The sequence below is a fragment of the Podarcis bocagei genome (assembly GCF_964188305.1).
Source record: "Podarcis bocagei genome assembly, chromosome: 6".
Taxonomy (NCBI): domain Eukaryota; kingdom Metazoa; phylum Chordata; class Lepidosauria; order Squamata; family Lacertidae; genus Podarcis; species Podarcis bocagei.
Window position 1 is genome coordinate 35,311,321 of NC_138130.1, and position 24,295 is coordinate 35,335,615.

General features: G+C 42.5%; 1 protein-coding gene across 2 annotated transcripts; it reads right to left on the reverse strand.

The window, feature by feature from the left end:
• Positions 1-4,786: 4,786 nt before the first annotated feature.
• On the reverse strand, positions 4,787-24,045 carry LOC308588604 (P2Y purinoceptor 8-like). 2 transcript variants are annotated; one of them, XM_081197119.1, is made up of 2 exons: positions 23,891-24,045; positions 4,787-7,281 (listed from the first exon to the last, which is right to left on the reverse strand). In XM_081197119.1, the coding sequence occupies exon 2, from the start codon at positions 7,212-7,214 to the stop codon at positions 6,135-6,137; it is 1,080 nt and encodes a 359-aa protein (XP_081053245.1). In that variant the 5' UTR covers positions 7,215-7,281; positions 23,891-24,045; the 3' UTR covers positions 4,787-6,134. The 2 variants fall into 2 exon arrangements, with proteins under 2 accessions (XP_081053245.1, XP_081053244.1); XM_081197118.1 differs by lacking the exon at positions 23,891-24,045 and adding an exon at positions 12,525-12,647.
• Between the last annotated feature and the right edge of the window lie 250 nt (positions 24,046-24,295).

Sequence of the window (24,295 nt, forward strand, 5' to 3'; positions counted from 1 at the left end):
GAGAGTGTGGCAGGTTGAGAACATCATGGGCAGCAACAAACCTGGCATTGAAGGGATTGGGATCTGGGGCACCTGTTCCATGCGTAGAATTACAATAAAGAAAATCAACATTATATGCATACCGTTAAATGATAAGTCCCTACCATTGCCCAGGACTTGATGCCATTGGCCTCAACTGCTAATGCGGTGGCCGTTTTTTTGTATGGCCTTTGCGCTATAGAACATCTTTAAGCCTGGAAAACACGATGACTTCATCGCTACCTTTTTCCCCCCTTCTTGTGTGTGTTTGCAGTCTGTTTTACAGAGAATACTGGCCCAGTCTTTGAGTGCCTGAGTGCTGCTCTCAGCCCTGGCCAGCAAGAACAATGATCAGGGACACTCGGCTTCAGTAGTCCAGAGAGACCTAGGCCGCTTCCAGCTTTAGGCAAAATTAAAAATTAAAAATGATGGAACACAAAACAAAATAGCGCCACACACCAAAGAAGTGAGACGTAATTAAATATGATGAAATATCTGTGAACAAAAAAGAACTATGTCTTTTACCAAACCATATCTCTCATTTGCTTACATTTTCAGCTCTAAGCTAAGAGTGTGTGTCACATTTTGGTCTGCTGCAGATAGAAACAAGTTGAGAGAAGAATCAAATACCAAAAAATTAAGAAGTGACTAAATCTAAGGCCCACATAATTATACAAACTATAATTTTGAACAGATCCATGATTTTCTTAGAGTCCTGTAAAGTTTTCAGTTTTTAGGCTTCCAGAAGTTTGGGTTTTTTTGCCAAATTTCACCAGATCTTATTTTATTTTATTGCTGCCATAAATACAATTCTGCCCCTTACAGCTTTCCCATAGTGATTTGCTGCTAGGAATGACTTCAACAGAAGACCACAGGTATTTAGGAACAAATTTCCCTGTACAACACAGTAAAATTGTTATCTATACAGACTGTGCTCTCTGTGTCTATAATCCATACTGTGAAAGGAAAAATACATTACACATTTGTAAAAGTCAACAGTTTCATAACGAAACCTTGGACGTAGTAATCTTTGACCTGCGTATCCAGCCTAGGCCACTACTTTACTGATAACTCCTGGTGTCATTGTTCTTCATCTCAGTCAACTTGCTCACTTCATCCTTTGGTTTCTCAAAATTTGTTCTGGAGTAAGTTATAATGATTACCTGTCAGGGTCACCTGGTCCCTGTGTTAGCTTATTAGACATGGTTTACTTTGTTGACATTGGGGTATTTGAACTTTTCCATAGAAAGCCTAGCAGGGAGGATTTGGTTTCCTAACACAAACTTATTTTTGCTTTTTGCTTTGCTAGAACATAGCAACATAACATTTGTATAGAAAAGCATACAGTTACTTTATTATTTCATTATTATTTATTTTAAAGCATCTTTGTCCTTCACACCCCAAAACACTCCCAAATGTCAGCTTACAAATGTCAGTTCCTCCCCGCAGGATTACGATTTCTATTCCGCGCATATCTCATCAAGGCTCTCCAAGGAACTCAAGGTGACAGAAACACAGGCAGATTTAGGGACCGGTTCTCTTGCCCCGGGTGCAAAACTGAGAGGGTGCCACAGGGGGCAATGCAACAATGATGAACAATGGAAGGTGATTCTGTGAGATGCGAGGGGGGCATCAAATTTGGGTGTTGCACAGGGAGCCATTGAAAGTCCACCAAAGTCTACCGCTGACATAAGTGATTTTCACTCTCCTTGTAGCCTCTCACCAACCCTGTGAGATATGGAAAGCTTAGTGGGTCTCTCACTGAGGACTCAGCTACATTGGCAAAGAAAAATCGCTTTATTTTCGTTGTTTATGCATTCTAACACAGTGGCACCAGATGGCGCTGTGGAGTTTTGCTTTTTGCTCCCCTGATTTCTCACTGAGGACTCTCACTCCTGAAATTTGAGATTCTGAGGTCTGCCACTGGGATGGTGGTGGGTGTAGCGGAATTTGTAGAATACAGTAGAATCTGTAGAATACAGATTTTATTTCTAATTTTGGAAGCTTCATTATCTGCTGATACCTCCCTCTTGCACATGACTTTTGACTTTTTTGGCTGCATAATTGATCAAATGTGGCTGCATAATGGACCCCACGTAACTGATCACATGTCACGGCACACACACACAGACACACACACACCCATTTGAGAAAAACATTTCCAATCTGTGACAGAATTCCAGAACTACTACAGGTGCCTACAACTGGGAGAAAAATCACTTGGGGTTCTTCATTGAATTGACCACAAGAGGTCAGTCTAATTCAACAGTGATATTTTAAGACTATTCTTTTTTTCCTGAATCGTCTGCACTCCCATGTGGCAGCTCATTGTGGTCTTGGTTCTGCTCATGCTTGCAAAATGTGCACAGCATTCACATGCCATGCTCATAAAAATGCTGCCACATATTATTTCCCTCTTTAATCCAGATTTACCATTTCAATAAATAGAAGTACTTGTGGAAACTTGTGGTAAATCTCGAGTACATTGGATGGCATTTTGCTGAAGACATCATCCTGTGGGCGCTGTAAGAAAACCCAAAAACTTGCATGCCTGAGGTGCTTCCATGCAGCAGTCTGTTGTGGACTTGCTGCACTGACATCCCATTCATTTGTTCAAACAAGTGGCTAGGCAGATGGTATCTCTGCTGCTTCTCAAATGCAGAAGAATCAGCAAGCATTCTTTTTTAAAAAAAATCCCGATTGCTTAATGATAGCAACAACAAAACGTGGGCATTCATCCTGGTTTGTTTTCAGGGAGATTAGATCACATTGGCTCTTTCAAAACCATCTGTTCAGATTTGTTTACAAGGAGGTTAGATGATGTTGTGTTAAAGCAAGTGTTACGCCACACACTTTTCAATGCAATTTCCCTTCACAGTCTTATTGCAAAAAAATAAATTTAAAAAATCATTCTTTGGGGGAAGTGGTTTTGTTGCATAAGACCTCTCAATGAACTATAAGATACATTTCAACGTTCTTCAGATAGGGACATTTCTTACTGTACCCCAACTCCCCACCTCAACCCTGCCATTTTTTGTTTCCCCCAAGCATTTCCTATCGGAAGAAGGGCAATTGCCGCCACCATCACATGGGACTCAGCACACATGCCCTGTGCCATCCTGAGAAAACCCCTTAATTCTGATTTTATTTTATTCTTTGGTAGATTTACAAACACACAGAGATAAATACGTTTTAGAAAGGGGCAAGATTAGACATGGATGCACAAAGTGTTCCTTAAAAATATAGTAATCAAGACTCCATGAGGTTCGCTCCGCTCCCCCTTTCTTCCCACCCAGTGTGGCCCTGCCCTCTGCCTCTCCCTCAGAGCCAGTGTGGTGTAGTGGTTAAGAGCGATAGACTCGTAATCAGGGGAACCGGGTTCGCGTCTCCGCTCCTCCACATGCAGCTGCTGGGTGACCTTGGACCAGTCACACTTCTCTGAAGTCTCTCAGCCTCACTCACCTCACAGAGTGTTTGTTGTGGAGGAGGGAGGGAAAGGAGATTGTTAGCCACTTTGAGACTCCTTTGGGTAGTGATAAAGTGGGATATCAAATCCAAACTCCTTCTCCTCCTCCTCCTCCTCCTCCTCCTCTTCTTCTTCTTCTCCTCTCAGGGCTGGGCCTTGGTGGCAGCAACCTCACCTCCTCACCTGCTCTCCAGCAACCACTACGAGCTGCTGAAGTGGGTAAGCCAACAGCAACAGCCATAAAAAGAAGAAGCAATGGGATACTCTCTTTGCTGCCACTTCTCAGGACACACACTGATTCCTCCTCCTCCTTGGCAGCAGCAGTGGCAGGGGAAATAGGGACATTCCAGGATCAAATGAGAAGCCGGGTTGGCTTTTGTAATTCTGGGACTGTTCCTGGAAAATCGTCACGCTTGGAAGGTATGCTATAATTGCTCAGCCCAGTATGTTAACAAAGCCCACCTGAAAGTAGTGAGAGTCTGAAAGTGCACTGAGTCTATATAAACACACACACACACACACACACACACACACACACACACTCTTCCTGAAATTAAGAAAGCTGGGCATGGTGGCGAGGTAACCATGGGTGGTTTTTGAGAGAAAGAAGGGGAGTTCTATTCAGACAACTGACCCATCTAACTCTGCAGAGATGACCAGCAACAACCACCAGGACTTCAGATGGAGGTGTTCCTAGTCCTACTCAGAAAGGCTGCATACTGAACTCAGGATTTTCTGTGTGAGAAACACATGTTTTGTCACTGAGCCTTCCCCCATGCATTGCTCGTCTTCATGTCTGTGAAGTACCATTCAGACATGCCTGTGCTACCTTTTCTACAAGGTGTCCACTGCAGTAACATTGCCCGCTGCTTCCTATCACCCAGGGAAAACTTCTCTTTAGTGCTCAATTGGAGCAAACAGCAATTGGGGTTTCCACAGATTACTGTTTGCTAAAGAGCCATGGGTAAGGAGTGGGGCAAGGGGGAAAGGGGGAAAGCATAGGTCAAGTGGAAAACAGCTCAGACCCATGCTTTCTAGACATGGGACAAGTGGAAGTTTGGACTTTTGAAATTATCACACATACACGCGCACACTAAAAAGCAAGCAAACTTTTTCTTTGGATAACTGGCTCAGGATAATAAAGTGCAATCCTACAATGTCTTGTCTACTCAGAAATAAGTCCCATTGAGCTCATGGGAGGTTACTTCCAGGAAAGCTTGGGTAAAGGAATACAGCCTATTTTTTTCTAAGCACTTCATGTAATTAAATCAATTCTGCTTATGAAATTGACATCATTCACCATTTTTTACCACAGTATATTGATTTTAATAGGAAAAACACACACCCAGAAAATCCCAACATTGTACTTTCAAAGAACTGAAAAACTTACAAAACTTTCACCTTTAGTTAGGACTAGAATCTTATAAATGGCTTCAGCAACTTCTAAAATTAGCTATAGGATTAAACTCAGCTCAGATTCACATTTTATACAACCATGAATTATACATCGGAGGGTCCTCACACTTCTGGTTTTGAGCTCTGTTTGTTGCACTTATCATCCAGAAGATTTCTGAAAAGATTGCAGCTGTGGAGTCAGCCACACTTTACTTATTCCATCAATGAAACACTTAATATGAAATCTCAAATCTCAGTTTAAATCTCATGTAAGACTGCCTAGTGTGTCTTAATATTTTTGTTTACAGTGCCACCAAAGGTCAGTAGTGCTTGCACTTACTGACTTGTCTATGAAACAAGGAAATATACTTTATTGATACCTCCATATTAAGCTTGAAAGTTCTGTTGATCAAATTGTATAAAGCATTAAGTGGAAATTAAAATTGAAATTAAAAACAATTACTCAAACTTAGAAGCAAGGCCGGAAATGATTAAAAAAAAAAGAATAATTCAAGAGACAATGGAACTTGTATTTGTACACATACAAAAGTGCAGCCATTGAATGTTTCATAGTTAAGTAAGTGGGTGAAGGTGTTACTGACCTTTGGCGGCACTTTCAAGCTTAATATTAAGATCTCCATAAAGTAGATTTCCTAGATACTATAGCCACAATATGTCAAAACAGAGAGGATTGAGTTGCAAATGGCTTGACTGCCATGAGCTGAAAAGAGATGTGAAAGTGGTGAATGTTAAACATTTATTTTCAGCAAGTAAGTGAATGCCTTTTTAGAATTGGTTCCTTAGGGCAGAACTCCACATTGCAGCACATTTGGGCTGCCATGAAAGGCCATAACCCTGTCTCAAACTCTACTCCAGTCCCTCATAATTTATATTACTTATCCCTTGATGTAATGCCATCATATCATAGTTTTTCCACCCTGGCCCCATATCACTGGGTGATGTTGAAGCAGGCACTGAAATGCATGGCACGATTTCTTCACATGATTAGCTTACTGCCTTTTAAGGAAGGTTTGGGGAGAACATAATATTTGGGTGGATATTTAATAAATAATAAAAATAATGCCATTTGAGGGGAGCAGTACCATGTCTCTCCAGTAACATGTAGTTCTGCCTTTGGTGTTCCTTGATATCTATACCTTCCAATGACCCACAGTGGCTTCATTCAATGACACCAGTGCTATGGTTTCATTTTACGGAGCAAAGATGGCACCCGCTTCCCATTTGAACCCCGGTGTCAAAACACACTTTCACTTCTTTGCAAACATGGTCTATGTTCTGCCACCCCTTCCGCGTGTCCGCTTGACATCGATCTTGCCGACGTCGTCCTGGCAGAGAACATGCTTTCCCTTCTACTTTCCCAGCTTTCCATCAGAGGTACCTTCTTGCCGATCACCTGCATGAATGTCTGATAGAACTCCTTGGATGCAAAGTAGTAAATGAATGGATCGATGCAGTTGTTGAGGCAGCTGAGGCACAAGGTGAGTTTGTAAATGTAGTAGTAGCCTTCCTGTTTACGGAGGCGGCTGATGATGTGCACCAGCAGGACAAAGTTGTTGGGAGCAAAACAAATGATGAACACCAAGACGACTATGGTGGCCAAGTAGATAGATCGGTTCTTCTGCCCATTGCCATATTTCTTAGAGGCCTGGATCAGCTTCCGAATAATGCTAAAGTAACAGATTATGGTCACTATAAACGGGAGCAAGAAGAAGAAGAAGAAGGGCAGTAAAAGGAAAGCTGCCCATGCTCCCATGCTAGGAAGCATTTTCCACTTAAGCACATCGAAGCATGTGGTAATGTTCAGTTCTTTCACTTCAAAAGTCAGGTCTTCCGCTTCTAATGGCCATAGGGCTAACAGAACAAGAAACCACATTCCAAGGCAGCAGGCAATCGCGTATCTCTTTCTTCTCCATTTCTGGGACGTCATTGGTTTTACCACTCCCAAGTATCGCTCCAAACTGATACAGGTCATAGTGATTATGGAGCAATACATGTTTGCGTAAAACATCACTGTGACGAAGCTGCACGTACGCCTGCCGAAAGTCCAGTTGTTCCCATCATAGTGATATTTAATTTGGAAGGGGAAACAGGAAGCCAGCGCAAGATCGGTGATGCTAAGATTAATCATGAAGATGACCGAGGTGGTTCTGGGCTTGATGTGGCAGAAGAGTATCCAGAGGGAGAAAACGTTTCCAGGGATGCTGATGATTGCTGTCAGGGAGTACACAACTGGCAAGGCAACCATGATGACTTGGTTCTGGAGCATGTTAATGGTTGCACTGTCCAGAGTTGAATTGGTACTATTTAAATACATTTTGTATGATGGGCTTGTTGGCGCTTGAGGCTCTGCAGAATTCTGTCATGTGACTGAGGTCTGCAACCTAGGGTGGAGAAGAGATAAGTGAAAACAACATGTAGCAACAATTCACATTGATTTTCCAGTTTCCTTTATGGCTAAATCCATTTCCAGCTATATAAAATCACCACCACCACCAAGTTGCCCTTATATCTTACTCTTATGCAATACTGTGATATCTTCAGATTGTTGAGTAAAAAATACTTACATGATTCTTATAGCTGATGTTGCTGTCATAAGTAAAATGCAAAGGCAAGTTGTTCCTGCTATGAACATAATACAAACACAAGCAGTGCTAAAATGCAATATTGGATGATATAAAAATAACTGCTTTTATTATAATTATTTTATGCTTAATAATACATCAATTAGGTAGCACTGAGGGGCTGATCAGTGTATACTCAAAGGGTTGGATGCCATGAGCTGGCCTGTCCATTGCAATGAATGGGAAAGATGTTTCGGGGGAGGTAGGACTCTGTGTGTGTATTTCAATCAGGAGATTGAAAGCTTTCACTTAATTATTTAAGACTTAATTAAGAATTCTCCTTTTGATGAGAGAGTTCTGCATGCAGGGCACCAAAGGTGAGAAGGCGCTCTCCCCAGGTACTGCCCACATCCCCTCAAATGATGGCAGAATGCCATGGCTCAGCCATGCCCAGACCTCAGAACCTGAGGTTTCATTCTGCAGATGAGGAGCAAGGAGTGTGGGGCCTCCCAGCAGAGCTTTGCACTGCTGAGGAGCTATCAAATTTCGGCATCCCCAGGACTAGAGATCTCCACACTAGTTGCCTGGGTTCCTAGCCAACTCTCAGATACTTCCATGTGCTGCCTCTTCCTTCCAAACAGCTCATGTGCAGCTAAGCAGGCACTTGGGTGGCTGCCTGTTCCATCTACTTGTGCAGCCCTGGGGGAGGATGGGTGGGTCTGTCTGGATCGGAAGGCTCCATTCCTCTCATTCTGAGCTGCTACACTGCTGAAGCAAGAGCAATATAGGGGCAGTTGAGAGAGTTTCTCAAATGCACAGGTCCCAAATCTATGAGCATGTTTAAAGGTTGTGTCAGACCAGAACCACCCCCCTCTTGTACCCTCATACCTAGATGGCTCAGTTTAGGGTGAGGATTTATTGTGGGTAGTGTAGACATTTTTAAAAGTTACTAGATCATTGTTTATAACCTATGTTTTGAATAAAACATCCAATTTAGGAAGCTGAGAAGTTTCACCATTTAGGAAGCTCAGACGTTTTGGCATACATGGCCCCAAACCCTTAATGTTTCTCTGTTAAACCCGTCCAGTTTCAGTGGAACTAGAACCAACCAGGTTGACAAAGGTACATTTTCACCAACATTTGTAAAGAATTTGGGGCTGATCTGGCCATAATGAAAGACTTGTTAGGTTCCCGGCAATTTACTATATTATTGTCCCTACCACCACCACAGAATGACAGGACTGGAAAGGGTCCATCAGTTAAGCAGACTTTGTTGCGGTTTCTTTGCATTGGTCAAGTGACAGATTGCTTCCTTTCTTCACGTAACCAATACTGAAGATGGCAGCGATTATAACCATACACCATTTATTGCCAAAACAGAAAGGTCAACCTCAGAGATTAAGCCAAAGATGTAAAAGGCAGAGATTTCCGCCCCATATATCTGACTTCACATGACATCTGTGTGTTGACAAATGCAAAGTAAATCAAACTGACCAAAAAATAACCTCACAGCTACCAATTAAGTAATGAAATCTTCAAACCACAGTGTGGATCTTTTGATGAAAAGCATCATATCATTTTGCTACAACTTGAGTCATGCACAAGTGCATCTTATTAGAAAAGATTAAATGCTAAATATTAAATATTATATAGCCAATGGAGTGACCAGAACTGCCATTGTGGACTCAGGGTGTGAGCACACTGTTGATATTTACTGAGATACTATGCCATCATCGTACTGACATTAAATATATTGGCTTTTGAGCTTAGAAAGGAGACAACTAATTCAGTGCACCCCCTTCAAGACCTACTCAAGAGGAGGTGCACCAGCTTGCTGCTTGGAACAGGTCAAGGGATGCTTCTTTGCTGGAAATGCTCGCTGCTTGAAATAGCAGGCAGCTTTTTGCAAGAAGCAGGTAAATACCTGAACCTTCCACACCAAATGGCAGGCTGGAGAGCCTACACTAGTGGTGAAAAGTCGCTTCATCTTGCTGCTTCATTCTGCAAACGAACACTGTAAAGTAAAGTAATGCAGAGGGGTGGGGCAGGCTTCCCGTACTGTTATCATACATAAGTTTTAACAGTTGTATAGAAGGGAGGATTTGGAAGGTTCCTCTTTCTGCATCCCTCAAATGATAAGCAAGCTACACATGCCAACATTTGTAGGTTATCATTTAGGGCAGTGGTCACTAAGCTGCTGCCCATATAGATTTCACTGCTGCCCCTGGGCTCAAGGCTGTTTCTTTTTTTTAATAAGTAAGTCTCTAGGTTTTCTAAAAAGAAAGTTATGTGGCAAAATGTGCAGGTACCTTCTAAGTGGTTTCTGTGAAATGAGAGGGAGTGTGGTTTAGCCACCTTGTGTGTTTTTCCCTGGTACTTAGAAATGCTCTCTGTTGCTTTTAGGCAACAGCAATGTATGTGTGTGTGTGTGTGTGTGTGTGTGTGTGTGTGTGTGTGTGTGATTGTATGTGTTATGTGAAATATGGTGTGATCTCCTCCAGGCAGAGGGCCTTCTCGGTAGTGGCAGCCGCCCTGTGGAACACCCTCCCATCAGATGTCAAGGAAATAAACAACTATCTGACTTTTAGAAGACATCTGCCAAGCGAAGTTTTTAATGTTTGATGTTTTATCGTGTCTTTAATATTCTGTTGGGAGCCTCCCAGAGTGGCTGGGGAAACCCAGTCAGATGGGCGAGGTATAAACAATAAAATTATTATTATTATTATTATTATTATTATTATTATTATTATTATTATTATTTGTCAGGACCAGCAGGACATAGCCGTCTTACCATGGATGGCGGGAGTGGCTGCCTCTCTAGTTTTGTGTTATGCCACACACACCAGCTTTTTTGTGACAGCACCCCCAGCACTTTCTCAAAATTCAGAATGTACTCGCTGGTCCAGAAAAATAGGCAACCTCTGATTTATGGGCTCCAAAAGTGAGACCTTCCAGATTTCCCCTCTTCTATGCAACTATTCAGAGTACAGGAGGCAGCTTGCTCTGTTGCAGATGCTCACTGTGAAATCACATCCCTCGCAATGCCTCTTAGACATCACAAGGCCCATTCTGCGGAAATTATTGCCTCTTTGATGTGATGCTGCCTTCCCCACAACAAAGCCCAGAAGTGGGGTCCTAGGTGTGCCATTCTAAGACATAACACACTCTGTGCTTTTGTCTCATATCTATTTGTGCTGCTTGAGAGAAACCAGGTTGACAAATGAAGTATAGCACTTGCATGTGGGGAGGGAGGGGAGAGAGATGTGAAAGGAAGCTTGGATGTGGTTTCCTCTGTTGGACCACGCCTTAACATATGACCCTGCTGCTGCCAGTTCTGCAAATACACCTGATTTGTATATCCGCTGCTCTTTCAGACAGTAATTGGCAATATGAAAATGGTAAGTCTAGGGTGGAATCTACACACGTATAAAAACCATTCTGAAAATGCTTCTTTAAAAAAATGTTCTTAAAACTACACTGAATTTCCCATAAGGCTCACCATCGCCATGTAATATCACATTGTATATTGCACTTAAAATACACTTAAAACATTTTATTTGCAGCTATCTAGATGAGTCCTAGAACAGTTGTTGATTTATTTATGAAATTGCTTGCGCATTTAAAAAGGTCTGTGCCAGCACGAGATTTTCTAACGGCCGAAGTACTTTTTCACCGAAATATGTTAATGTTTCAAACGTAGTTGACAACAAGATGTTGGCTTGTTGGTTTCACTGTTAGAAGTACTTTGACACATTCTTAGAAAAAAATGTGAAGAGATTCAAAACATTCATTTACAGGGGAAACATTTTGTTCTGTTATTTGCATGATTAATTCATTTTACTTATGAGAAACCATAATGTGTCTCTCAGAGAAAAACAGGGCAAAAGAAAACATCCAGATAGAAGGCTTTGTGTATATACAAGACAGAATCTCAGAATTGTAGCGTTGGAAGAGACCACGAGGGTTATCTAGTCCAAACCCCTGCAATGCAGGAATCTTTAGATAGAACAGTGTTTTGCTTTTTAAAATAATACTGCTTTGGATTTTGAAGCAAGGCATCTAAGTCCAAGACCTTGGAAGTAGCCTGTGACTGTCAGAAAAAGAAGAAGCAGTCATAGGCCACCCCTTACCCAAGAGTAAGCTATATCTATCACATTCCCCGAGTGAAGTTGAATTCTGAAGACCAGAACTGGTGGCCAGAGACCTTTCCTTTTGTGCAATCCATTGCTGGATCCAACAGATGAATGAGTGAAGTAGCAATCAGGCAAGAAAGGGAAAGGATGTGAGGGAGGAGAACTGCAGCTGAAATAATTGTCCTTCTCAAGATGGTCCTCACACACATAGATGGATGCATTTCACGATATTCATTACACACATCCATCTGCCATGCAGATTGCTTAAGAGAGATAGCTATGTCCTTTTTACAACAGCAACCAGTCCACCAATCACAACTGTCACCTCAGTCTTATTTGCATGTTTAGCAACTAACTGCCCACTAAGGACAGGTGCAAAAGCTGTCATCCTTAATAGACCTGGAAGCAAAGAAGAAGAAGAAGAAGAGTTTGGATTTGATATCCCGCTTTATCACTACCAGAAGGAGACTCAAAGCAGCTAACATTCTCCTTTCCCTTCCTCCCCCACAACAAACACTCTGTGAGGTGAGTGAGGCTGAGAGACTTCAGAGAAGTGTGACTAGCCCAAGGTCACCCAGCAGCTGCATATGGAGGAACGGGGAATCATACCTGGTTCACCAGATTTCGAGTCCACCGTTCTTAACCACTACACCACAAAGGGCCAAGAATGAGTGCGGGCATAAAGATGTGAACATCTATTACCTGAGAAATAATTGGACGACAATGCAGGGCTTTTGAAGAACAAGGATCTGTTCTCTTTAGTGGAATAGTACTGAAAGGGAAAGGGAAGAAGGCAGCTGAAATAAGGGTGCGTATCAAGCCGCAGACAGAGGCAAGAATCCCAAGGGGATTTACAGGAAGTAAATGGGTCAAAGGAAAGAAAGAGGATGCAAAACAATTTGGGGAGGGAATCTGGGTTTGTGCACTCACCCACTTATTCAGCTGCAGTCCATCATGCTGGCCTCATTTCCATCCACATTCCCACCATTTGGTGGGCATCTCACTAGCACATGGCAGTACACGTAATGAAACATATAGGCTAGCGCGACAGGAAATATTTCTACAGGGTCATGTGCATCACAAGATAAAGGGAGTGTTTTTGACTGCTGATGTTTTTGACTTCCTTTTTTCATAGATTATATCATGTGCAAACTGTCTGGTGCACAGTTTTAAAAACAAACCAAGAAACATCTGTCCAGGCATGCAAGGCGCTGATTGTTATTATTATTATTTGCTCACACAGATTGAGGGCACAAAAATGGCTGCCATGGAAAGGGAGAGTCAGGTCAAGTCAACAACCAAAGTTCTCAAAGGAGAACTTACTATAGATGCAATAGATGCTAGGAGAGGGGGAGGCATGGGCATGCAGAATAAGAGGGAGAAGCGGCTTCAGAAATGGGGTTTGGGAGGTGAAGAGCGAGCTTAGTAGTTGTAAGCTTAGAGTGGGAAGAGGAATCTGTAGGACATTAATGGGGGACAGGGGGGTTGGTGAGTGGAGAAGAAGAGAAGAAGAAGAGTTTGGATTTGATATCCCGCTTTATCACTACCCAAAGGAGTCTCAAAGCGGCTAACAACCTCCTTTCCCTTCCTCCCCCACAACAAACACTCTGTGAGGTGAGTAGGGCTGAGACTTCAAAGAAGTGTGACTGGCCCAAGGTCACCCAGCAGCTGCCTGCGGAGATGCGAACCTGGTTCCCCAGATTACGAGACTACTGCTCTTAACCGCTACACCACACTGGCTTCACCCCTGGAGCCAGCAGGGGTGAAGCCCCTAGTTATTATTAATTTATTGCATTTCTCTCCTGCCCATCCTCCCAAAGGTGGCCCAGGCAGCAAATGTTTTTGATGAAAGGTACAAAAGAAGATTTGCATGAGCCTGGCTGTTTCTGAATGTGGTACACGAAAGGATGCAAAAGCAACAGATGCCAAAGAGACAGCATGCACGTGCTGTTCAGGACTAAAATAACCTGGTCGTTGCACCAAATTGTCATCAAGAAAGTTCAGAAGCCATTTCACTGCAGAACCTCAAATAACTATGCAAATAATGCTTCTGGCAAACAACACACTTCTGGGAACACCAAATCAGCCGCTAAAAGCTACTGAGGACAAGATCCACTCAGATTGGTGCGAATGAAGTTGTTCTGTTCTAAGAGTCTGACTAAGGATATAGGAATATGTCAATTTGAGTTTCTCACTCTGCCAATCTTAATTTCAGTTTCGCACATTCCTGCACCGGCTTGCAATTTATTTATTTATTTTAACTAGTTAATGTGAAAATTTGTTGGCGTTTTAGTGCAAACATCTCACATTATGCACATTGTTTTGCAAGAAACTTCTCTAATATAATGTGCTTTATATATTGTTCACACAGATATATGTATTTTTGTGCACGTTATTTGATTGGCGAACTGCATCGCAAAGTTTGGAGAAGTGTGAATTTCAAAAGATAGCTGTGTTTCGGTTCACATATCGTTTTGGGAAGTGCATTATTAGTTAGGTTCATATTGAAATTCAAACTAAACCAAGTTTCTCGCCCATCCCTAGTTCTGACCCAATGCAAAAATTATAGACTGAGATTGAGATGAGGCAAGGCTTTCAGAATTCAGTGGCATTCTGGACAGCTTCACGAAGGGTTCAGGCTGAAAACTCCATAAAATAGGGCTGGCCACTGTGGTGGCTCCCCTAGGTTGTTGATTCAATTCCATAACCCCTGACTATTGCTGAGAATTCTTGGGGGCCCCTGTTCCTATCCCAGAGCTACATTTCTCAGAGTTCCCTGTGAAGAGAGATTGATTGCTCAACCACTCTGAGAATTATAGCTATGGGAGGGGAAAAACAAGCCTGCTCACAACTCTCAGCACCTTTAACAAACTATGAGATAGCTCAGTCAGTAGAGCAGGAAACTCTTAATCTCAGGGTCGTGGGTTTCGAGCCCCGCATTGGGCAAAAGATTCCTGCATTGCAGGGGGTTGGACTAGATGACCCTCGTGGTCCCTTCCAACTCTACAATTCTATGAATCTACAAAGTTCCTAGAATGCTTTGGGGGAAGCCATGGCTGTTTAAAGTGGCATTGCAGGTCTTTAAATGTTGGTGTGAATGTGGCCTAGGATTGTTTTTTACTCAGCGACCGAATGCATGCACTTGCGTTCTGGTGTCTTTATTCGATCTGGCTTTACCGTATTTTTCCGTGTATTGGACGAGGTTTTTTGACACAAAAATCATGTCAAAAAACTGGGGTCGTCCAATACACAGATAGTGGCATGGGGGGGGGGGAGCTGCTGCTGCGCACAGGGAGCGATCTGGGTGCACTGGCTACTGGCACACAGCTTCTCCCGATGCCGCAGCAAGCAGGGAGCGATCTGGGGGCGCTGGCTGGCGGTGCGCAGCTTCCCCCGATGCCGCTGCGTGAGGGAAACACTCCCTTCCTGCGCGCAGGAAATGATCTAGGGAGTGTTTCCTGCCCGCAGCTGCGTGGCAGGAGAGGCTCAACAACTTGGGGCCATCTCCCCTCATTTTCTTAAAAGTGAGTTCCCCAAAATAGGGGAGGTCTTATACACGGGGGGGGGGGGGTGGTGGTGGAAAAGTACGGTATATATTTACAAGCAAACTATTTCCATTGTAAAGGGGTTGGCAGGGTGGAGCGGAGAGGAAAACCATATAACCTACGCTGTCTACTGAAAAGTGGCAGACTTTTCCTCTAGCAAAAGTCATTTGTTGAAAACGGGACATTGTGGTCAGGCTTGGTGTTACCACATAGAAGGTAAAATACTGCCAAATGCAGGGCGTGGAAATGCTTTTTGAGTGCATTTTGCATTTTAACCCTTTGTCAGAATTGGCATCACCACCCTAAAGGCTTTGAGACTTCCTGCGGGTGAAAAGGCTAGAGGTACTTAGGCTGGACTTAGTGTAGCTCCATTTAAGGGAGTATTATATTATACAGGCAATGAGACAGGGCGACAGTATAGCAGAATCACTATGTTAACACTAGAGAAATGAAAAGGATTAGATCAGGATTAGACCCATCACTTGGAGGAAACCATAGTCACGTTTCGCTTGTGTTTTCTTCAGAACGTGTCCATAAGCACATACTCTGAGGAGACAGAAATAAGAACTGTGTTTGCTCCAGTGCTTTTTCCTAGAATTTACTCTCTGTAATACCGTGATCTAGTTTTCTATGTCCCTTTCGCTTCTTGTATATACATTGATCCATATACAAAAAAATGGGGGGGGGGATAGTTCAGACCCTCCAAGTGCCCCTGTTTTCCAGGGACAGTTCCAGATTTACAGAAGCTGTCCCGGTTTCTGATTTGATCCCTAAATGTCCCGCTTTTCCTTAGTACGTCTATTTTCATCAAAGAAATGTTGGAGGGCATGGAGTTAACCAGCCAATATGTCAACTGAAGGTAGCCCTGTATAGGGAAGGTTTTTAAAAATGTTTTATTATGTTTTTATATATGTTGGAAGCTGCCCAGAACAGATGAACAGATGAATGAATGTAATGCTGGGGAAAAGGAAGATGAGATGCTTGGAGGACGGGCTGGAAAACAGGCCAAATTAGATTCTAGCCTGATGGATCTGGAATTTCAGTGGCAATAAATCAAACAGACTAAGGACTTTCCCAGCCCGATCCCTATGTATACAAAGAGCTTGTGCCCCTTGTGAAAGAGCCTGCACTCTAGAGCCTTGCAGTGAGACAGGCCACGGAATATGGACTCATCTACACAACTGCAAATAAAACATTTTAAATGTGTTGTAAAGTGGAATATGCAAATGCGACACTGGATGGGACAATGAGCTATGCAAAATTCAATGCATTTTTCAAAATGGTTTTTTTAAAGCATTTTCACAGTGTTTTTATATATGTGTGTAGATTCTACCTAACTCTATGATGTGCAGGAGGGCCTCCCTTTCCTGGTAATGGCGAGAAGCATTCCACTGTGCCCAGCTGAGGGATAGTGGAGTAGGGGCTTCACATACTTCTTTGTGGGCCACTCACTGTATGCAAAATGAAGCAGATAAATAGCTTCTTTCTCTGTTCAAAATCAACCTCAACCCTTCTTTCCTTCCTTCCTTCCTTCCTTGAATCAAGGCTCTGAACAAAATGTGTTTGAAGGTAAACAGCCCCTGCATTACTGAAAGTTTTCATCCATGGGCAGCAATTACTCCTGGTTAGCCAAGATGACTACGTATATAACTATATTGCAAAAGAAAGAATGCTAGCGGGAATGAGTGAGCCAACAACCATCTTTCTGGCAACATTATTATTGAGAAATTTCAACACTCCACTTCCTAATTACCCGAAAAATATACAATAGACAAACACACAGAGAGATCATGCTTAATTGTCACCTACATTTGAAAGCAGTGCTCCCCCCAAAAAAATCCTGGACTGTAGTTAACCCCTAAGAGAGCTACAATTCCCAGCTCCCTTAACAAACTACAGTTCCCAGGAGAAGCCATGTGCTTTAAATGTGTTGTATGTACACAACCTCAAAAAGAAAAATAGCCTCTCCTTTGATTGCCATCAGAGAAGCAAGATAAGGTCACTTTCAGACTTACTGTTTATGAGCAATTATCCTGATTTTTTTTTTTAGACAAGCGTTTGTGGGGAGAGGTTAAATACCACAAACATTCATTCTGATTGGTTTGCAAGGAGGCTATATGATGTTTCATCAAGCATAGCCAGTGCATTTTCCTGTCACTTTCTTTACTGCAAAAAGGTCACGGTGTGAGGAGAAAGAGCACCAAATCAACTTTAATTGTGGAACTAGAATATACCGGCACGTTTCTGGATCCCACCCCAAAATAGCGATGATCTGGAATCAAGTGTTCTAAAAATAAAAACCTTCAATTCTGATGCATATATAGCAGCTGCCACAGAACGGCCATCTTTGCAGCCTGCGGCATTTGCCTTTGTGCAGTGGACAACGGCTGGATTTCCTCCGCGGCACTGTAAGACCTCACCTTTGAGGCCCAGAGCCATCATGCAGAGGATTGCCTGATCTGCTGATGGCAGCTCTGCACACAAACAACTTGCCACGTGGGAGCCGTCACCTCGCAGAGTGGTTTGAAAACAGTGTGGCAGCTGCGCGGGCGCTGCTCGCTCTTGAATGCTGGGGTGTGTTGTAAAGCTGTGAAACAGAAGCCATGAGCAATGAGGAAGTGGTTGCAATGATTTGTATCAAAGTGCAGAGCAAATTGGAGGGTGCATGGCTAAAACCTGTATACAAACTGGAGTGGAAATTTGAAAGTAACCTTTAAACCCTGTTTTGCTAACAAACGGATATGCTAAATAAATATGGCTGTAAACTAAAGAGAGAGTCTCTTATACTCAGAGTAGACCCGTTGAAATTAGTGGATTTAAGTACATATATTTCCGTGGGTCTGCTCTGAGTATTAATTAGTTGGCTGTTACTTGATGCACGTAAACTCAGAGGCATATGCAGTGCCGGATTTACGTGTAAGCTAAATAAGCTATAGCTTAGGGCCCCACTCTCTTGGGGCCCCCCAAAAATTTTAACAGGAAAAAACCCTGTATGTATATTTCTAAAATATAAGGTAAAAAACAAATAAAATAAAACCTACATACAGCAACAGTGTTTTGTGTTGTGTAGGCTCCTATGATGTAAGTAATGGGCCCCGCCTGCTAGCCTGCTCCTTGAAATATTTGCTCATTTCTATATATAGGGTGCCTACATTCTGCATGGACTGGTTGCATGGCAACCTGTGCAAATGGCTTTAGATACCTATTATGGATTTATTAGCTCCATAAATTACCATATAGCATATATTCAACACACACAAAACAGCGACAATTTGTTGTTGACAAAGGGCAGCTGGACATATAAAGGGCCCAATTACCTTCAGTAGCTTAGGGCCTCATCAAATCAAAATCCATCTCTGGGCATATGCAATATTGTTGAATGGGGCTTATCTGCATTGAGCTTCGGTTTATTGGCTCTCACCCAGTCCATGACTGAGGCAATACAATGGTTCAGAACATCCACTGCCACACATGCGGATGTAAAGGAGAAGTAGAGCTGTGTATCGTCAGCATACACAGCTGGCAACGTGCTCCAAAACTCTGGATAACTGCCCCCAGAGCGATAAATCAGCTGCCTCAGAAGGATAAATCAAGGCTGTAATTAAGTGCAGAATGGGTAGATAACTATTTAGCCTTTTTATCTCAAGTGGAAATTCTGAGCCTGGTCTTGGATTGGGGCAGTTAATTCCAAGTGTTCAAAAGCGACCCTCAGAACTCTGTCCCCTCAGAACTCTGTAGACTACTCTTCTCACTGTCTATGCTCCCCACCTTCCTCAGGTGCCTTTGCTTGTGTCATTGAACTGTCATAATGCCTCTTGCTTGCCTGGTTGGAAGATGGAGAGATGCACGGTTTGGGTGGGATACCTCTGATTTTGGCATGGGCGGAATGCAGCCTACTGTACAAAGATTAGAAACACATCTATAGCTGTGGCCTCCACTGCTTCTGCCTCTAGTCCCACCTTTTACCAGTAGGCAGTCCCTAGAAGGTTGTCTGTAAGGGCTGAAAAGGGTTCCCCACCCATGCAAGACCAAGCCTTTAACTCAGGTTTCCTCAACCTCGGCCCTCCAGATGTTTTTGGCCTACAACTCCCATGATCCCTAGCTAGCAGGACCAGTGGTCAGGGATGATGGGAATTGAAGAAGAAGAAGAAGAAGAAGAAGAAGAAGAAGAAGAAGAAGAAGAGTAGTAGTAGTAGTAGTAGTAGTAGTAGTTTGGATTTGATATCCCGCTTTATTACTACCCAAAGGAGTCTCAAAGCGGCTAACATTCTCCTTTCCCTTCCTCCCCCACAACAAACACTCTGTGAGGTGTGTGAGGCTGAGAGACTTCAGAGAAGTGTGACTAGCCCAAGGTCACCCAGCAGCTGCATGTGGAGGAGCAGGGATGCGAACCCGGTTCACCAGATTACGAGACAACCGCTCTTAACCACTACACCACACTGGCTCCAGATGCTTTGTAGTCTCAAAACATCTGGAGGGCCGAGGTTGAGGAAGCCTGCTTTAACTTGAACCAAATAAGCTTTTCAAATTCATTAGTGTTTCCATAAAGAGTAAACTTGGGGAAAGGTGATTTCCATTTAAACCTTACAATTTGGCAATATGGAGTGTCAGGCAGTTTGCAGATTGCGTACATGCATGCAAAGCATCCTTGCCTGTGGATTTCTAAATGTTATCTCTTTTATCTATAACACCCTTGAATGCTGAAGGCTGTGCTAGCAGTTGAGATCTGTGAACTAAGGGGTAGTTTCTAGATCTTGCTCATGCCAATGAGCAACTTCAGTGAGTGGGGTAGAGCCTGAAGTAACATGTGAATCAGCTCTGAAGTGACTGCTTCTCTATCAACCAGCCCCTCCCTTGTCGTTACCAATCATTTCAATTTTCCTGGGTGGGAAGAAGCAGCTGGCAGAGGGGTGCTGCACCATCAGCTCTTCTTTCTGATGATAAGTAGAGAAAAATCACTATTGACATTTATTAATGACTAGAAACCCCTTACGGACTTTCTGCGCAACAAGGAAAAAGAACCTGTGGTTTCAGGGTTTGAAGACTATGGGGGGAAAGGTTGGTTTATGGAAAGCAGAAGAGTTGGATGTTATTGTGGAGTAAGAATTTTATACAGGTTTTTAAAGCTGATGGGGGGGGGAACCCTGCTGATTCTTCATCTTTTTCCTTCTCTTTTTTATCTATTTTATTTTAATTCTTACGTTAAAAATGCTTGATATTTGATGTTTATTTCCGTACACTGATTTTTCTTCTTTCTTTCAAGCTGATAACAATTCAAAACGGCAAAGCTTTTTTTGATGGTTTCCAACACAACAAGGGGCAGTTAAGTCTGAAAACACCTTTTTTTGCCACATGCACTTTGCAACAAGGACAACTTGGACAGGATAGAACAAAGGCTTTGGGTCACTTGTCCTGCACCCATAAATGAGTTAATACTTCTGAAAAAGTGGGTGGGGCTATCCTTAGCATGGTGATCATTCTTACTGCTGGGTGATATAGGCCTTCGTTAGTGGAGTGTTCCCTTCATATACACAAATATTGCTGGATGCATTGATGATACAGGAAAGCTGTTCCTGTAGTATACTTTTGTTGTAGTTTGCACAGTCATAACTAACATTCTTACCCTTGCTGCCCACTCAAATAAACCCCTCTCTTGACACTTATTGTCAAAGACAGTCACATGATTATATCAACATGCTTGGCTCCTGAAGCACATAGAATACCATGCTGCAGCAGGGCTGCTGCTGCTTTTTCTCTCACATTTCAAGTCAAATTTATCAAATTTGCCCTGACTGAACCACAGCCATCCTTCAAAATCCACCCTGATTTACCAAAATCTATATATTAAGGAGAAATGAAGAAATTGGTGAAAATTACATAGAACGGTGCATTATATCAGGAGAAATGGCTTGCAGAAATCTATACATTCATCAAAACTGCATACAAAATTGTGTTTATTGGGAGAAATAGACACTAAAATGCTGAGCTTTTGGGGGAAAAATGCTGCAGAAATATGGAGAACTGAATTTAATATTGGAAAAATGAGAAACCAAGAGAACAAAAATGATACTAGTTGCAGTATAAGGCAATCAGACTGTGTATGGTGTAGCACAAATATATTACCTGTGTCGTTCTTCACAGCTGCATTGCTCCTGTGTGTACCATAGTAGGCTTGCATGCACAGAAGGAATGTGCAATATTCACACCTATATACCAGTGAATATTGCAGGAGATTTATTGGTGGGGACATCCTCACTACAGGAAGGTCAAGTCACACGATTCCTGGTGAAAGAAGTATTCTCTTCTTTTGAATCCACTTGTGTGAACTGATGGTGCAAACATGGTCTCAGACTATACTTACGATCTTTCCCCTGGGTGACTACTCCAACTTCAGCTGCCTGGAAGTTTATTCTGATTACCGGTATGTGGTTTCCTACAGATGTACTTTGCTTATCCGAACCCAAACTTTCCTTTTTTTCATTCATGAAACTATGTATATGGTAAATCACAGTCTTCCCACAAAATGCATCGCACCTGGTGTTTCTGTGTTTTGCAAGAATATACCAGCCAACGTTATAATGGGGGTGGGGGGTGGCAACAACATTAAAATGCTATTTGAGGTCCTCTACAAATAAATTGCAGGAGATGTCAAAGATATTTACATCATACTCAAGTACTGCAAGTATTTGTTTCGTAGTGAAACCCCAAAGGTAACTATGTATTAATACAAAGGTTTTCATCCTTTTTGGGCCCATGGCTGCCTTGACTAACTACATTCTTTCTGCAGCTGTGGAGCCCAGAAGCCCAGTTATGTTATGTTATGTTATGTTATGCAGAGCCAACAGCCCCTCACCCCTTTTCAAGCACCCTCCCTTGTGAAGTGTTCCCTCAGCCTCCTCTCTCCTCTCCTCTCCTCTCCTCTCCTTGGGAGTCCCCTGGACAGTCACAGCTGCTGCCCCTGGTCTCTGAGCTGCCCCACCCCACCCCAAAGAGAGGTGCCTCTTCAAACTGCCCCACAGGGGTCTGAGAAGCACCCCTGGCCAGCTCCAGAGGCTCCATTCACCGGGGCAGCTTGTAGCCAGGGCTGCTGCAACAAACAGCCACACAAGCCTTTGGGAGGCAGGGAAGCAAGAGGGCATCAGAGGAGGGAGGAAAGGAAAGAGGGACAGAGTCTAGTGTTGCTTGCAGCACCCCTGACCGTCACTCAAGGCGCCCCAGGGTGCCACGACACACTGGTTGAAAACCACAGTGGTGAATGGCACGGTTTAGCGGGAAGACACTCCAATGAAAATTTCTGTTACTATATATGGCTGCTTCTTTGCATGTATTTTTAAATGTTTGTATATGAATCTTTTAAGATGGTCTATATCTGTAATGCCTAATAAAGGTTGAAAGAAAGAAAGAAAGAAAGAAAGAAAGAAAGAAAGAAAGAAAACCATTGAACAACCTATAACAGCCTTCCTCAACCTCGGCCCTCCAGATGTTTTGAGACTACAATTCCCATCATCCCTGACCACTGGTCCTGCTAGTTAGGGATCATGGGACTTGTAAGCCAAAAACATCTGGAGGGCCGAGGTTGAGGAAGCTTGATCTATAAGATATACATATATGTGCAGCATATATATAATGTGCATCAAGGATGTGCCTAAACACCAGTCAGTATGCACTTGTACCAGATATAGCAGGGAAGGTATACATATATCATAAGAAGTCAATTAACAACTATTGTATGTATCCAACTAGCCAAAGAGTACATGGGTTTAATCTTGTCAGATTCCTATCTCATCATTATTTAAAGAAACCTATTTTACCTGCATAACAACACAATATGGTAGGTTAGCTTGAGCGACTGGCCCCAAATCGACCAGTGAGCTTCATGCCTGAGTGTGGGGTGCCAGGTCTCCCTAACTCCAACCACTACGTACAGAATGGATTAAAGAACTAATAATAAAAATAACATTAAAGGCAGATAAGCAGATTGGCTAATTCCAAAATGGTACACAGATGGTGAAATGGACTTAGAGGAGCACTAAAGACCGTAAAAACTTTCCTGTACCTGAAATTTTCCATAGGTCAGCAATTGGCAATTATTTTACAATTAAGAGGATAGACCAGAGTTGTCTGTAAAAGCCGCATTCGATAAACTGTTTTAGCCTATGTAAGAGACAATAAGCACAGTTTGCTTTTATGCACTGTGATTTTAAAAATTGTGGTTGAATTCTGCAGGCAACCAAGTTCTGCTTTCGTGGTGATTAAGAGACTGAAAATGTTGCTTTTCTGATAAAGATACATACTAATAATTCTTAAAGGGGTTGTGCGAAATGATTGTCTCCCACACTCTTTCCCCACTAGAACAGCAGTTTCAAAATTGCTACAAATCATTACTTCATTTGTTTGCCTGTCCCAAGTACAGAAAGGTTTATGAAATCATTTGTGTTTTAAATGCAATACAACTTCGCTTTAAAATAGCTTATACACAACTAATTTAATTTTAAAAGCAGTTCCTAATTTAATCTTAATAATACTTGTGGCTGTTTAATAACACAGTTCCTTTCCCTGAGTTAGTTATTGATTGCGAGCTGTTACGCAAGTTGCTTTGATAGCAATGTGCAATTGGTTAAGCCATCAGTGATGGTCTTATCGGTAGACATGACATAATTCACTGCAAGAAAACTTAGGATCAAACAAGGGACATGAAAAATCACACGTATCTCATAGAATGTAGGTTTTAGATGACAAAGTAGCACTTACCTGCTTTGGTGTGTAGTTCATAGCATGCAAGAGCCACATGTGATGGGATGGGAAGTAAGTGAGAAGATGTTGTTTTGGCAGCACCCCGCAGCTCAGGAAATGACCATACATACATATATATTTTGCAACGGTTAACTGTTTCCTCACTTGTGTGCTGATCACAGATAACTCATGAGACCCCAGTCTGTTTAACTAGTTATCAAACAGGACCTCTCCTTCTCATCCATAAATGTCAAACTTTCTATTATTAAAGTGGATTGGAATGTTTGGTACCATTTCAAATTATGAAGCAGGAAGATGTTGGGCAAATTAATCTTCAGATGGATGTTTCCTTTGCATGCGTCTGTTTATCTGATCTAACAGCTGCCATTTAGTGGTGTGTTACATCAGTAAATAAAAGGTAAA

What these genes read in the sequence shown, in the direction of transcription:
- LOC308588604 (XM_081197119.1), bottom strand. Translation starts at nt 7,214, where the DNA reads ATGTATTTAAATAGTACCAATTCAACTCTGGACAGTGCAACCATTAAC.